The sequence below is a fragment of the Trematomus bernacchii genome, unplaced genomic scaffold (genome assembly GCF_902827165.1).
Source record: "Trematomus bernacchii unplaced genomic scaffold, fTreBer1.1, whole genome shotgun sequence".
Lineage (NCBI taxonomy): Eukaryota > Metazoa > Chordata > Actinopteri > Perciformes > Nototheniidae > Trematomus > Trematomus bernacchii.
In genome coordinates, this window is record NW_022987646.1 from 320,960 (window position 1) to 335,187 (window position 14,228).

At 40.2% G+C, this 14,228-nt stretch overlaps 2 protein-coding genes across 2 annotated transcripts; both read left to right on the forward strand.

Moving 5' to 3' along the window:
* Positions 1–658: 658 nt before the first annotated feature.
* ube2ka (ubiquitin-conjugating enzyme E2Ka (UBC1 homolog, yeast)) lies at positions 659–5,995 on the forward strand. The gene is made up of 7 exons (XM_034134085.1): positions 659–1,005; positions 1,614–1,707; positions 1,913–1,971; positions 2,104–2,186; positions 3,018–3,117; positions 4,586–4,714; positions 4,821–5,995. The coding sequence occupies exons 1-7, from the start codon at positions 943–945 to the stop codon at positions 4,893–4,895; spliced, it is 603 nt and encodes a 200-aa protein (XP_033989976.1). The 5' UTR covers positions 659–942; the 3' UTR covers positions 4,896–5,995.
* Positions 5,996–8,094: 2,099 nt separating this feature from the next.
* On the forward strand, positions 8,095–13,151 carry LOC117485521 (neuronal acetylcholine receptor subunit alpha-9-II). Its single transcript, XM_034134086.1, has 6 exons — positions 8,095–8,143; positions 8,496–8,641; positions 10,180–10,334; positions 11,026–11,206; positions 11,357–11,708; positions 12,297–13,151. The coding sequence occupies exons 1-6, from the start codon at positions 8,095–8,097 to the stop codon at positions 13,079–13,081; spliced, it is 1,668 nt and encodes a 555-aa protein (XP_033989977.1). The 3' UTR covers positions 13,082–13,151.
* The last annotated feature ends 1,077 nt before the right edge of the window (positions 13,152–14,228 follow it).

The window sequence follows — 14,228 nt, forward strand, 5'->3', positions numbered from 1 at the left end:
AATAAGAGGGACACACTTTTTCATATGTTTCAGATTCTTCAGATGTAACAATGGCAAACAGTTATCATTTTATCTACTAACATGAAATTAATGTGTTACAAATGTAAGAGAATCAAGATAACATTCAATTTAAATGAAGACTTAGGGTTCAGTTTTATGTAGGATAAGATTACATAAGATTTACTCCAATTTGGGAAATGTTTTCGTCACAGCAGCATGTACACAAGGCATTGCACATCATGTGAAAATGAAAAAGAGCGGAAAATAAACAAACATAAACATCTAAAAAAATAAAAAATAAAACTGAACTAAACAGTTAAAAATATACAAATTGACAGTGATATATAGCTGTAGACTATTTGTCAAATATACATGATCAAGGGCCAAATTACACATTTAGATATATGGATATGAAATTATTATGAAGGCTTAAAAGCGTGACGTTACATAAACTATCTGTTACATAAACTATTATTATTTGTACCTTAAAAACCAATTGCATATGTTGTTTTACACAACGCATCATTGTCATAAGCATTCCAAAGTCTAATACAGTGAAGTCAAGCATAAAAGACATGAATCTAAATAATAAAAACAACAATATTATTAATGGTAAATTATTCATCATCAACCAGATCGACCAATAGGAGAAGGCGTTCAGGATGGCAATACAGATCACATGACCCCCTCTCCTCCAGACTGCATGCAGTTTGGTATTAAAATGTTTTCAGTACAACCAGCCATTGTGTTGTTATACATTTGAGAGATGCTGGATACATGTTGAGCTATTTAAACGAATTAAAGCAGCACATTGATAACCGGGACTAACATCGCATCAGCAGCTGTTATTTTCGAGGTGGTATCTGAAGAGGAGCTGCTGTAGGAGAACCAGCGGACAGCTAACGGCGGCGAGGCCCCAACCGGACGGGAACACGGGGAACCATGGCCAACATCGCAGTTCAGAGGATAAAACGTGAATTCAAGGAGGTGCTCAAAAGCGAAGAGGTAGGTTGCCACACTCCTCAGTTAATGTTACCGCTTTATTTGTGTATTTCTCTGACTGGGTGTATGTTTGTTAGTGACGCGTCGCTGGCTGACAGCTCTATGATCACGGAGCTGCTAGCCCGAGCTAACTGTACCAAACACGGCAGACGCTACTAGTACTAGCTGTTAATATGCCACTGTGGGGAAGTTAACGCCAGGGACGCCACTGTTGATAGCAAGCATGTTATAGGGTTATGGACGCATTAATAATTCAGTTTTAAGTTAATATTGCTAACTGGCTAGCTTCTCCTGCCTCCCATGGTAACGAAGCTAGCTGTGTTAGCAACGATGGGTTTCTTGATCCGCGTGTAGGGCTCAACTCTCATATATGTCCTCTTAGATCTACTTATACTCATCTCCACGTAGGTGAGAGGTCGTATTATCTCTGTAGATCCGTAAGATGTGTGCAACAAGTTGAGGTCAACTTTGGCTAATGCTGCGGGGGGTGTCAACTTCTGCTGCATAGGCAGGTTTGAGTTTGACAGCCAGCTAGCTGAACACTCTGCAGTCTGCATCTCTGTCTGCTCAAGTTGTAATACTAATTTTGTGTGCCTTTTTAACTCTTTCAGACGAGCAAAAACCAGATAAAGGTGGACCTGGTGGATGAGAACTTCACAGAACTTAAAGGGGAGATAGCAGGGCCCCCTGACACACCATATGAAGGTGAGGGGCTCATTCAGACTCATTTCTAACCTGTGGCACAAGGTTGTCCATCACTTTCCTTTAAGAGGGCCTCGCTAACTAACTATTACATGTGGCTTTTCTCCTTAATGATGTTAAACTAAAGCAATTTGCTTTTCAAGCGTTCCCTTAAACGAATGCTTGAACTAGTCTTGATTGTTGAATGATTGATTGTCATTTCTTCCAGGGGGTAGATATCAACTAGAAATTAAAATTCCAGAGACATATCCATTCAATCCGCCCAAGGTATGGACTTTTTACTATTAATGTTTCTGATAACAACCCTTTTTCATTGAGAACATTGGCTTCCAACGTTTTCTACTAACCTGGCTTATTCACAAAGTATTTTCCTCGTCCCGTTTCCATTTAATCTCTCAGGTGCGGTTTATCACAAAGATCTGGCATCCCAACATCAGCTCAGTCACAGGTGCAATATGTCTGGACATTCTCAAAGACCAGTGGTGAGTGAATGTCCACCAGCATTCCTAACGTTCTTCATCACACATCCGTCATGATGGGCTTTTTTAGTTTTGTAACATTGTTTCCCTAACAAAGTCATAACAATATCTAAGTTACTGTTCTAATGTGCAGCTGGTTAAGTTGTTGTTGGATGCCAACACAATTATCGTCCTAATTATTTCACCTTTAAAACTATACAAAGCCCCAATAGGCAGTGAATGGGAATAATGATGTGGAAATAATTAGTTGTTAATCCCATAAGGTTTTTTAGGCACACGTGGTTCAAATGTATTTTTGGATTAAATGTTAATGTGTCTTTGGTCAGAAACCTACTTACCAAAAGTCAGTTTAGCTCCTATACAATCTTTTTTCAGTAAATTCATCTGGACTTGTGCTTAGATCCTCTTTTGTCACGCTACTAAACGTCTGTTTCCAGAATCATTTAATGCTCACTTGCTCTTTGGCTCAATAACTTTCTGCTTTACCTGCCAACTCTTTTTTTGCGAGAGCTCGATCGGTACTGCACATTACATGTACAAATATAAACAGTAATGAGAAGGAAACTCATTCTTTGTCTACTTTCATCATCAGCTCTGTAAACAAAAGGTGTGTTTAATTATTTGTGTACCACTATCCTGAATAAGCAAGTGATAGGCTTATTGTGGCAAACCTTGTTTTCAAACCCTGTATATAAACTAGCTTGTCCACTTTCATGATTAGTATGGAAAAATAGTCCTACAGCATCCCATGCAGTAACGGAAACACATCCGTCTGTTGCCTTGAGGAAAGTTGTCCTTAATTTGCACTAAACAGTCTCCTGTATGTTGTTCCAGGGCAGCAGCTATGACACTGAGGACGGTCCTCCTGTCACTACAAGCCTTATTGGCAGCCGCAGAACCAGATGATCCACAGGACGCAGTGGTAGCCAATCAGGTGGGTGTGCATGTGTGTTTGATTTTAGTTTGACAGATTTGCTGTGGATTTGATCGTTATCATTTTTTAAGCTGACATATTTTCTGAGATTTGGTTACTATAGTACTTCGATATAGCTCAATCTTTTTCTTTAATTACAGTTGGCTGATCATTTTTGTTCTTAACTGATAACAACAAGATTACTCAGCATATTACGACAGTGTTGATGTGTTCGTCATGACTCATGTTTCATGACCTTACAGAGCTGTCTGGTAATATCATTCTGGCAGTGTCAGGGACTTCTGTTTTGGACTTAGCTAAATGTAAAAAATGTTTAAAGTTTGTCCAGAGCAGTTTTATTCTAAGATGTTGTTTATGATATTCACCTCACACATCTGCCAGTGTGGACAGTTTTCCATAAGTAAGGAACAGTTGCTTAATTTTTATGGTGTTATGTGTCTTGAAATGTATACCCTTTTTCTTATTTTTCTTTAAATAACTGTCACACAGAACCCAATATTTAGTTGGCACACAGTAACTAAACATGTACTGAATATAATGCATCTCAAGTCTTTATCTATGCATATAAATATGATGGCCCTGGGACTCACCATAGAATATGGGTGTGCCTTGAATCCATTGTGTTTAGTTACTTAGACCTCCAGCCCCTCTCATGTTGACAGGACAAGTGATGCACTACCAACATGTTGACTAAAAGGAAACATTGGTCATGATTGCACTCTGATGTTAGTTAGGAGTAGGTTCATTTGTTCATATATTTCTTTAGTGTTCTCTTCTGTAGGATCCTGGATTGTTAACTCAAATCACCTTGCTGTAAATAAGTGGATGCATTCTTCTTCTTTCTGTGCTGCCCACTGATTAAGTGTTACAGGTTAAAGAATATGCAGTGCAGTACAGTGAAATATAATGTGTAGGCAGTCAGCTGTTAGCACCCCCCCTGATTTTCTTATTCTATCGAACACCTACAAACGATCACTAATCCTTGTTGTGTAGTAACAGTCATCTATTGCTAATCTGCCCACATCCCAATGAAACACACAAAGGAGTGAAATAAGGTTAGATAAGATAGATCTTATAGCAGCAGCCCCAACACTATTTTTCAAATTGTTTTACTGCTTAATAACCCCTTTTTGAATTGAAAGAGCCCAGTTTTATATTGTAATAGTTTATGATAATGATAATCTACACCGGCATTACATTTTAAACATGCATGGAAACGTCTGTCTGGCAGATCTACTTCCTCTGGCTCTGAATGTCTCAGCAGCCTCAAAATAATTTTATTGGCAATCTGCAATCTGAGACAGGCATACAAAATAGTAAAGATGGATCATAAGTGCACTACTTTTCCCGTATGTGCATTTGTGCTGGGAGATTTATACTGAGTAGAAAAAGCCCGATGATGATGATATGCTGAGCCCCTTTAAAAAAAACAACGTTCAACCTTTCTTACATTTGTTTCATCATGCAGTACAAGCAGAACCCAGAGATGTTCAAACAGACAGCGAGGCTCTGGTCTCATGTCTATGCAGGCGCTCCCGTCTCAAGTCCGGAGTACACACGCAAAATAGACAAACTCTGTGCCATGGGCTTTGAAAAAGTAAGTATCTCTCGAACTTGGTTCCCCCCCCACTGTGCGCTGCACGGCTGAACTCTGCTGCAGAATAAAACTGTGTTTCTGAATGGTTTCTGTCTTTTCTTCCCAGAATGCAGTAATAGTGGCGTTGTCGTCGAAGTCCTGGGACGTGGAGACAGCGACAGAGCTCCTGCTCAGTAACTGAATCTTGACAACCCTCTTCATCTTCCTCTTTATCACTGTCCCCCCTCCTCACACATGTACCCCCTCTCTCCTCCAAATTCCCGCTGTCTGAAGGCGTCTTTTTCCCCGTTGCCCTCTTCTTTTCACGTGGACTCCTCACCTCCACAGATTCCCTCCCCCCCCCCCCCCCCCCCCCCCCCCCCCTCCATGCTCATCAATTCTGCCGTACCTCACTCCAATCAGTCGCTCTGGTTTCTTTAAGTTCAATTCGACATTCCGCTACATTCAGAGAACTTCAGACACATCTTCGCCCCCTTTTGAAGCGAGATGCCAGACTTGAGACCCCGCCCACGCCTGCCACTCCCCCGGCTTGTCTGGCTGTGTCCAAGAAGCGGCTGTCAGCGGCTTAGCCTTGCCTATGCAGTGCATTTAATTTCACGCGTGTAAACATTTCTAGGAGCAAATTAAGCCATTCAAGGAGGCTCTTTTCCACCCGCTGGGGATTTTTTTACACACTTATAGTTTGTTTTTCTAAGCGGGGAATGGGCGGAGTCCTACTACTTAACATCTTTAAATTGATAGCAATTTTGAAATGTGTTTGCGATGTGTCTAACATCACTTCCTTCACTTGTGGGAAAGTAAGTAAAGTGCACCAGGTAGCAAACAAGAAGTTATACAGACACACTGTAGGACGAGGCTTATTCCCAGTATTACAACAGCTCATGAAGTGTCACTGAGGTGTTCACACACACAGTAGCCATACTTGTTTTCACGCCTCAATTTCTCCCACTTCAGCTGTTTGAATAACCCGAAGCTCCTGCAGCAAACCCCAGCTTCCATCCCCACACCTATTTCTTGACCTGGCTTATTCCACCTGTCCCTTTTCCCCTACATTTTTTTAAAATTTTTATTTGGTTTTGGCCTCCTGCAGGAATACATTTGAATTCTTGTTTTTAAACTGAAAGAAAACAAAAGAAACAGCAGTAACACAACCTGTCACAATCTGTATGGAAATAGTTCAAAATGAATCTGAAATATTGCATCATCTTAACTACGCCAACAGATAAATATGTCAAAAATGATTCATCTGTAAATAAAGATATTAAAGTCTGTGTAAATTAATCCACACTCTGTCCTTTCTGTCACATGTCTTTGCTGAGCTCTGTGATATTTATCAAATGGAATAATTCCCCTTCCCCCAGGGAATTTTAACAAATCAAGCAGCAACAAGAAACTACCTGGACAATGTTATGTTCATACAGCATAAGACAATCAGTTTCTTATTAGTTTAACCTCAGTCACAATATTGATAAATAGAAAATAAATGATAAAACGTTATAGTTGTTGGTGTTTATGATCCAACGTGTGTTAATGAGTTTGTTAGACTGTGCATATATTTGAATAAAAACTAGGCTGAGGCACTATATTTACAAGACCAACAGAAATTGAACCCACAGGGAATTACATTGCCAGTGAAAAAGGAGCAAGAAGGCCAATTTAGATGAATGTGCATGCAGAAGAACTGATGAATGTATTATGTGTATTTGCCTTTCTGTACAGTAGTATTGCCTTGCTGTTGCATACGTTTCCTCGTTTAAATAAGCATATTTCTTGTTTGTTTGGAGCGTCAACAAGGAAGTGATATAGGCACTTATCAAAATGCTCAGATCACCTGGCTTGTAGTGAGGCATGCTGGGAATGAGCACACTAACAGATGGCCTGCCTGGTGGCATGTTGTGTCTCCAAGAATCCCTGGCAATAATTTGAACACAGATTTCCAGCCTGCACACTCGCTCTTAACAGGAGGAAATCTGCCATTGATGTGTTTGTCAACTAATCAGCAGCTTGTAGTGTCGATCCTTTAAAACCTTAGTGACTATTTAACAATGGATTTAGTTGCAGCAATACACCTCAGGCATCCGGAGTGACAAAAGCTCATTTTGTACCCTCCCACTGGATGCTGTCGTATCTCCTAGCATCTGGAAGTCCTCCAGGCATCCCAGAGCAGAGAGAAGTGTTCCACACACGGAGGAATATATCAGACCGGAAAAAGGAGCATGCTTCCTGGCTCATCTAATGCCGCTATAATAACCGCTCTGTGCTTTTAAAATGCACGCCAAATAAATTAAGTTGCATTATTTAGTGTTTTGAAGTTTCCTTAAGACTCTCTTCAACAGAGCATACCTTCATATACTTTGTTACAGCCATGCTAGATTAAACTAATTTAGATGTTTGGAGATGTTAGAAAACAAACAGCCACAGTATTGCCGCTGGGAAATATATAGTGCCTGTGATGTAACAGAGGGTATATCTGTTACTTTAAAGTTTGTATTAGATGTACCATCTCTTTTTCAGGGAGTCCTAAATGACAATAATACAATATGGGCGCGGTTACACAAAACATTCAACAGAATAAATAAATAACAATATAATAAGTTAGTACAAATGTGACAGAAAATAACCAAAATCAAATAAGACAAAAAATGTAGGTTAAACTTCAAGAAGGGCATGACAATTGATCAATCTTTCACATATAATAGAAAATATGTATTTTCTTTGTCGTTTTTTGGTGAATTTGTTTAAACAACTTCACTTCCTGGTGTTTAACTTCAACCAAAAGAAAAGAAAATGTAGATTAGTTGTTATATAAAAAATATGATTTGCAACGTTTAATGTAAAAAGACAACTTGCAGAAAGTGCATCAAGTGATGAAAATATGTCCTTTTATTGTCACTTTACAATTAAGAAACATGACTAATGTAATTGTTTATTTGTTTCAACATGCAAAGAACTAGTCATGATATTATTCTAGCCCAACCTGATAATTTTTTGTATGTTTGAGTGATTGAGTTCCCCTTCTCATTTCCTTCATATCTTCCTAAAGTCGGCGGGGTGGTGTTGGAGCAGGTCAGCAACTCACCTGGCTGCAGGCGTTTGATTGACAGCTGAAAGACCCAGTGTGTTTGGTGAGGCGATGACTCGTAGGCATCCTGTTTCTGCTGCTATGTGATAGCAGGAGTTTTGTTCCGTGTCTCGGCAGAGATGCTGGCTCCCCTGCCAAGCAGTAAGAGGCAGTCTGACCACGAGGACGCTCTCATGAAACGAGGCCCTGCTATCTGCAATTTAGTTCAACTGGGGTCGAACGGGCGGCATGTAGGCCTGTCAGGGGATGATTATTGCTGTTGCACTCACCTTTTATTACTCTTTGGAGGCGTTACTACATGATCAAGATGATACCAATAATCTGTCTGGTGATGCTGCTCCCTGAAGGTGAGTCAGACTTGCAGGAAAAGGATCTGGGTGCTATTGTGAATTATTTGTTCAAGAAATGGTGGTGTTTCTAACTTGTACACACACATTTATCAATGTTAATTGCATTGTTTTTCTGAATAAAAAATATTTAGTCATCATACATCTATATTAAATGGTTAAGATTAAATAAAATGCATAATTAGGACAACGTTAAGGTGCTGTTTCAATCAATGTGACTTAATCTCCATATTGGTAACGGTTCCACAGCAGCCTCATCTCTATTTCATTGTTGGTACAAAATAAATAAAGAATCTCTAGAGATGTTTTGTTGAACTTGAAATGTACCTATCACAATGTCTCTTCTCTCCAGTGGCCCACTCGGCTCAGGGTCATTATGCTCACAAGCTCCTGAATGATCTGATGGAGAATTATTCCAGCGCTCTGCGGCCTGTAGAGGACACGGACAGAGCCCTCAACGTCACCTTACAGATCACCCTCTCTCAGATCAAAGACATGGTGGGTACCAGCTCTTAGGCAAGATCTGAAACTCATCATCGCTCATTACAGTGCTTAGTAAATATTATGGTAAGATTTTAATGGTCAAATAAACCATATTTCTCTAAACCAGAGAACAGGCTGGCAAAACAACTTTATAAAGTGAAAGAATGTAGCGCTATATTAAATCACAACTGCAGAGGTATAATACTCATAAGAAGATACGTTTTTTAAATATTATTTTGATGCCTTTTATCTGACTTTGAAACCTCATTATTCATCATAGCACTCTAAAAAAATCACAAGTCAACAAAACATTTCTTGGACGATCAGTTTGTCACATTGCAAACCTGGTTACCCATTTAAAGGGGACCTATCATGCAAAATGCACTTTTGTACGTCTTTTATACATGAATATGTGTCCCCGGTGTTCCAGGGAACTCACCAAGTGTCAGAAAACACAACCCTCTCTATTTTCCTCCATACCCAAATCTCTAAAAAAGGGGCTGCAACGGATCTGATAAAAACTGATCCAGATTTGAACACTGTCCTGACGTCAGGACGGTGGCACTACGGCTATTGGGCCAACTCCACCAATCAGGAGGAGACAGCCACGGCCATTGCCGTTCGAAAGCGCTGGAGACGCTGTAGTACATATGCCAGGCCTGTAGGTGGTGCTGTTCTGCCCTTATCTGCCCTTACAAACACAGAGCTAAAAAATGTGAAATTGAGCAAAATGAGGCATGGCTAAAATGCATGATCTGTTTGGTATTTTGCAAAAAAAAAAGTATAAATATGCCTTATATAGGTATGGTCCTACACTATATTATTCAAATATAGCATGATAGGTCCACTTTAAACTAACAAGTTGTAATCCCTGATGATTTTACTACTAACACCATGCTCTGAACAAGGACTGAAAACACAAATATATTGAGTTTGGAACTATTTTTCTAACATCACTATAACAGTGGTTTCCATAGGATGAGTGTGTTAATGTAGATGTGTGTGACTGACAGACAGACCTCCTACTGTACAGGCCCGGCTTACTGTTACTCAGCTGGCTCATGTTTCTGTTCAGGTTCACTGCCGTGTCAGCCCACAGTGAATTAGCACTTGTGTTGTGTGTGTGAGTGTCTGTTTGTGTTAGTGTGTTTGTGTGTGTTTTCAGAATAGAGAAGAGGGCTCTCTTACTAAACGTGATGTCACTGTGGTGCCTGATGTTAGTTTGTCATGATTTAGAAGAGGGGCCAGAAACAGTTAAGTGTGTGTGTGTTGGAGTTTCTTATTACACAAAGTGTTAACGTTTCCATTGATCGCTTAACGATACCAAAACTACCCCCATCCACTCCTTCAGGAAGAGACTCTGCTCATCCACCTGATATTGATAGACAGGTCTTGATTTCAGCTGTTGTGATAATCTGAACCCCTCAAATCTCACACAGAGTTAATGAACAACAGAGGATTAGGAGACCAAGAAAAGCTCTCTTTAAACTGCTGTTAGTATGTGTGTGTGGTGTGTGTGTCTGTTCTCAATTGTTTGACCTGTGTGTGTATAGGATGAGAGGAACCAGGTGCTGATTGCTTACCTGTGGATCAGGCAGACGTGGCATGATACTTACCTGCAGTGGGATAAAGAGGACTATGACGGACTGGATGTGATCCACATCCCCAGCAGCCTTGTGTGGAGGCCCGACGTCGTGCTCTATAACAAGTACGCCGTGCGTCACACAAGCATGCACAACCCCCACACACACGTTATTAAAGCAAATCCTCATTTGAATTGGTTAAGGACACTGTGCTAAAAGACTAATTGCCGTCAGAGGCAAGATTACGCACATTCACCCTTCAGAGCGCATCACTTTCACAGCCTTACTAACAATATTCAAGGGCGCAAAGGATTTAAATGAAAGGAAATCAGAATCTATTGTAAAGATGCAGTATATGTACAAAAATGTTTTTTTATGAAGTCCATCACATACAAAAATTACATCATGCTTTACTCAGACTACATATTGTGTTAGGAAGTTAAGTACATCAGTTGTGCATATTATGTCATAGGATATGTAGTGTACGTATTATATTGTAATGTCTTTATTAAAGTGGCCATAATCATGTCCTATATACAATGCACTCAATGTTGATATATATACTGAGTTAACAGATGCTTAGCAGGCTAGTAAGAAATGTATGTATCAGTGATCATAGAGTGTGGAATCAACTATATTGTCATTTTTGAGGCACCAATCTGAATATCCTATTCTAATAAGTGAATGTTTTATTGTAGGACTGTTGAATTGGCGTAGTATAAAGATGTAGTTAATACACAGTTAACTCAGCCTCTAAAGCATACATTGATTAAACCAACTAACACGTGATTCAGTAAGTCTTTCTTCCTCCTCCAGAGCCGATGATGACTCCTCAGGGCCGATGGACACCAATGTGAAATTGCGTTACAATGGAGAGATAACCTGGGATGCTCCTGCCATAACCAAGAGCTCCTGTGTGGTGGATGTCTCCTACTTTCCCTTTGACAGCCAGGAATGTAACCTGACTTTTGGTTCCTGGACCTACAATGGCAATCAGGTTTGTAAATGATCACTAAATAAAGCTAGCAAGCACATTTTCAGACTGATAAATAGAGCCATTATTTATGTGGTCATACACAAGTGTGTGTTTGTGTGTGGGTGGAGCTGAGCCTCATGTAGTCTCAATCACTCATTACTCTCATTCCAGGTAGACATCATTATGGGCATGGACAGCGGTGACCTGTCAGACTTTGTGGAGAATGTGGAGTGGGAGTGCCACGGGATGCCAGCCACAAAGAACGTGATCATGTACGGCTGTTGCTCTGACCCGTATCCAGACATCACCTACACAGTGCTCCTGCAGCGCCGCTCCTCCTTCTACATCTTCAACCTCCTCCTCCCCTGCTTCCTCATCTCCTTCCTGGCTCCTCTGGGTTTCTACCTGCCTGCAGACTCTGGGGAGAAGGTTTCCCTGGGAGTGACCGTTCTGCTGGCTCTCACTGTGTTCCAGCTGATGGTGGCTGAGAGCATGCCTCCATCCGAGAGTGTGCCCCTAATAGGTAAGAGATTAGCATTCTGTTCAAACTAAACAAAATAATGCATGCACAATTACTTCATGCAACAAAGGTGTACAAATTGCTATGAATATGTTTCATTTCTACTTGGAACTTGGTCAGGTCACAATTTTTTTTAAAGTAGAAGCCATATCCCTATACATCATGCACAGCGAAAGGAAACACGCTCTGCTTTGGAGCTGTGGTTTATCCAAAGCACCAAGAGTGATTAAACATACACAAACAATAAACAATTCAATAATATTTTTAGAAAACATACATGTCATTATTATAGAAGAAAGAAGAAGAGTTGAATACATGTACAGAAATCTGGATCTAAAAAAAGATGTTCTAGATAAAATTGCAATAAGGAAAAAAAGAACAGGATTTTTTAAAAGCCAATATGTATAGCAGATTTAGAAGGTGACTTGCAATCATGCATCAAAACATGGCTTTATATTTGAGAGAAATCTCCACAGAAAAATACCAAAGTTAAATAACGATGACAACATTTAACGAAATATTGTTCTTCTTACTGTAGTTCTTAGAGCAACCTTCACCCCTGTCTGTTTTGCTTTTATCTGTTGCCTGCAGGGAAGTACTACATTGCCACTATGACCATGGTCACAGCCTCCACATCTCTCACCATCTTCATCATGAACATCCACTTCTGTGGTGCGGAGGCCAAACCTGTCCCCCAGTGGGCTAAAGTCCTCATCATTGACTATATGTCCAAGATTTGTTTTGTTTATGAGGTGGGCGAGAACTGCGCCTCTTCCTCCTCCTCTTCTTCCTCTTCCCACTTCCCCCAGGAGGACATCCGCAATCAGCACCTTAACTCTCATATTCATGCTAACGGTAAACCAGGAAGCCACAGTACTGAACAGGATTGTCAGGGTAGCAAATACCCCAGACCTCAGACTCCCAAGCTGCAGCACCCCCCCCGAGTGAAGGCCCAGCCCCACATCACCAGAGACGAGGGGACTCACTTCTCAAGCTTCACACCGGGGAAATATGAGGGCTCTAATGGGGAAATCCCCACAGGTGACTGCTTTAAAGAAGACCAGAAGGTCCCCTGCTACCCTGAAGACCAAAAGCTGCCCTGCTGTCCCGAAGACAAAAAGCCCCCACCTCAAAGCCCCTGCGTTACTTTCGGCCCTTGCATTTTCTGCAGCCATGGCAGTGGCTTCCCTGGTGCGGACACCAAGCTGGTGCGCAATGTAGAATATATTGCTAAATGTTTTCGAGAGCAGAGGGCAACATGTGCCAAAGGGGCTGAGTGGAAGAAGATCGCCAAGGTGATGGACAGATTCTTCATGTGGATCTTCTTCATCATGGTCTTCCTCATGAGCATCCTCATCATTGGCAAGGCACCGTGATGTTGCACTTCTATTTGACTTAGTTAGGTCAAATAAAAAAGTATAAGGGACTATTGTAATCTTTTTATAAAAACTTATGTTGAAAAGTGTGACGACTTAATAATAACAGTACAGATTAAAGTGATGTGAAAATAAACACATTTTCTCTTTCTTCACTGTTTTTCATACATCATTTGCTGTATTCTTAAACATTAGCAATAATGTTAAAAGCTATGATTTCTTACAAACATAATTATGTAATGTCCTATACATAGCAATGTAACATTATTTGGTATTTATCTAAAACAAAAGTAAATGGGCCAGACAATGCCAATATACTTTATCACGGTGGTGAACATAATTTATAATGAAAGGGAATCAGGGGATTAGAAACAACAATAATGTTTGTTATTAAGTAATTGCTTCTGCTCCCATATTGGATATTTTTGACCTCTTCCCTACTGATAGAATCTTGTAAATATACAGCTTTTTACCATCCCCTCAAGCCTGGCTTTGATATGCAGGTACCTTACCAACTAACCATTGATTACATGTAAGGGGATATTCTGTTAAGGTAAAATATTACCAATGGAGACAGTATGACTTATTCACCACTATGAAATCAGACGCCTGGGGCTGAGCGTCAGCGCACGCTCTGGATCTGCAGAAACATTTCTCTGTTCGAAATAATCCAGTGAATAGTTAATGAGCAAGCATTGTTTATAGCGCAACCAGGGAAGTGAGGATGTAAGGTAATATGGAGCATTAATTATGTAAGACACCTAGCACACTCGAAAAACCCACCCCCTAAAATAACCCATCTTGAACTTGGAAAGTCAAGTGTGTGTTTCAACTTTACAGTAGGTGAGAAGAATAGGAGGGGACACATGTAAAACCAATATTGTATTACATCTGTAAGGTACCATTACTTCACTTAAATATTTCCATTTGATGCAAGTTTATACATCTACTCATCTAGATTTTAAATAGAAATATTGTACTTGTTCATAGACTGATGTATTCCTATGTCCTCCCTTGTTCCTATAACTCTTTATGAGTCACAATAGTAGATAAGGAATGCAATAAATAGAAGACTCAGAAGGGTATCAACTGAAACCAATGATCTCTCTCAGATTTCCCCCCATAATTCACTTATCCAACAGTAGAG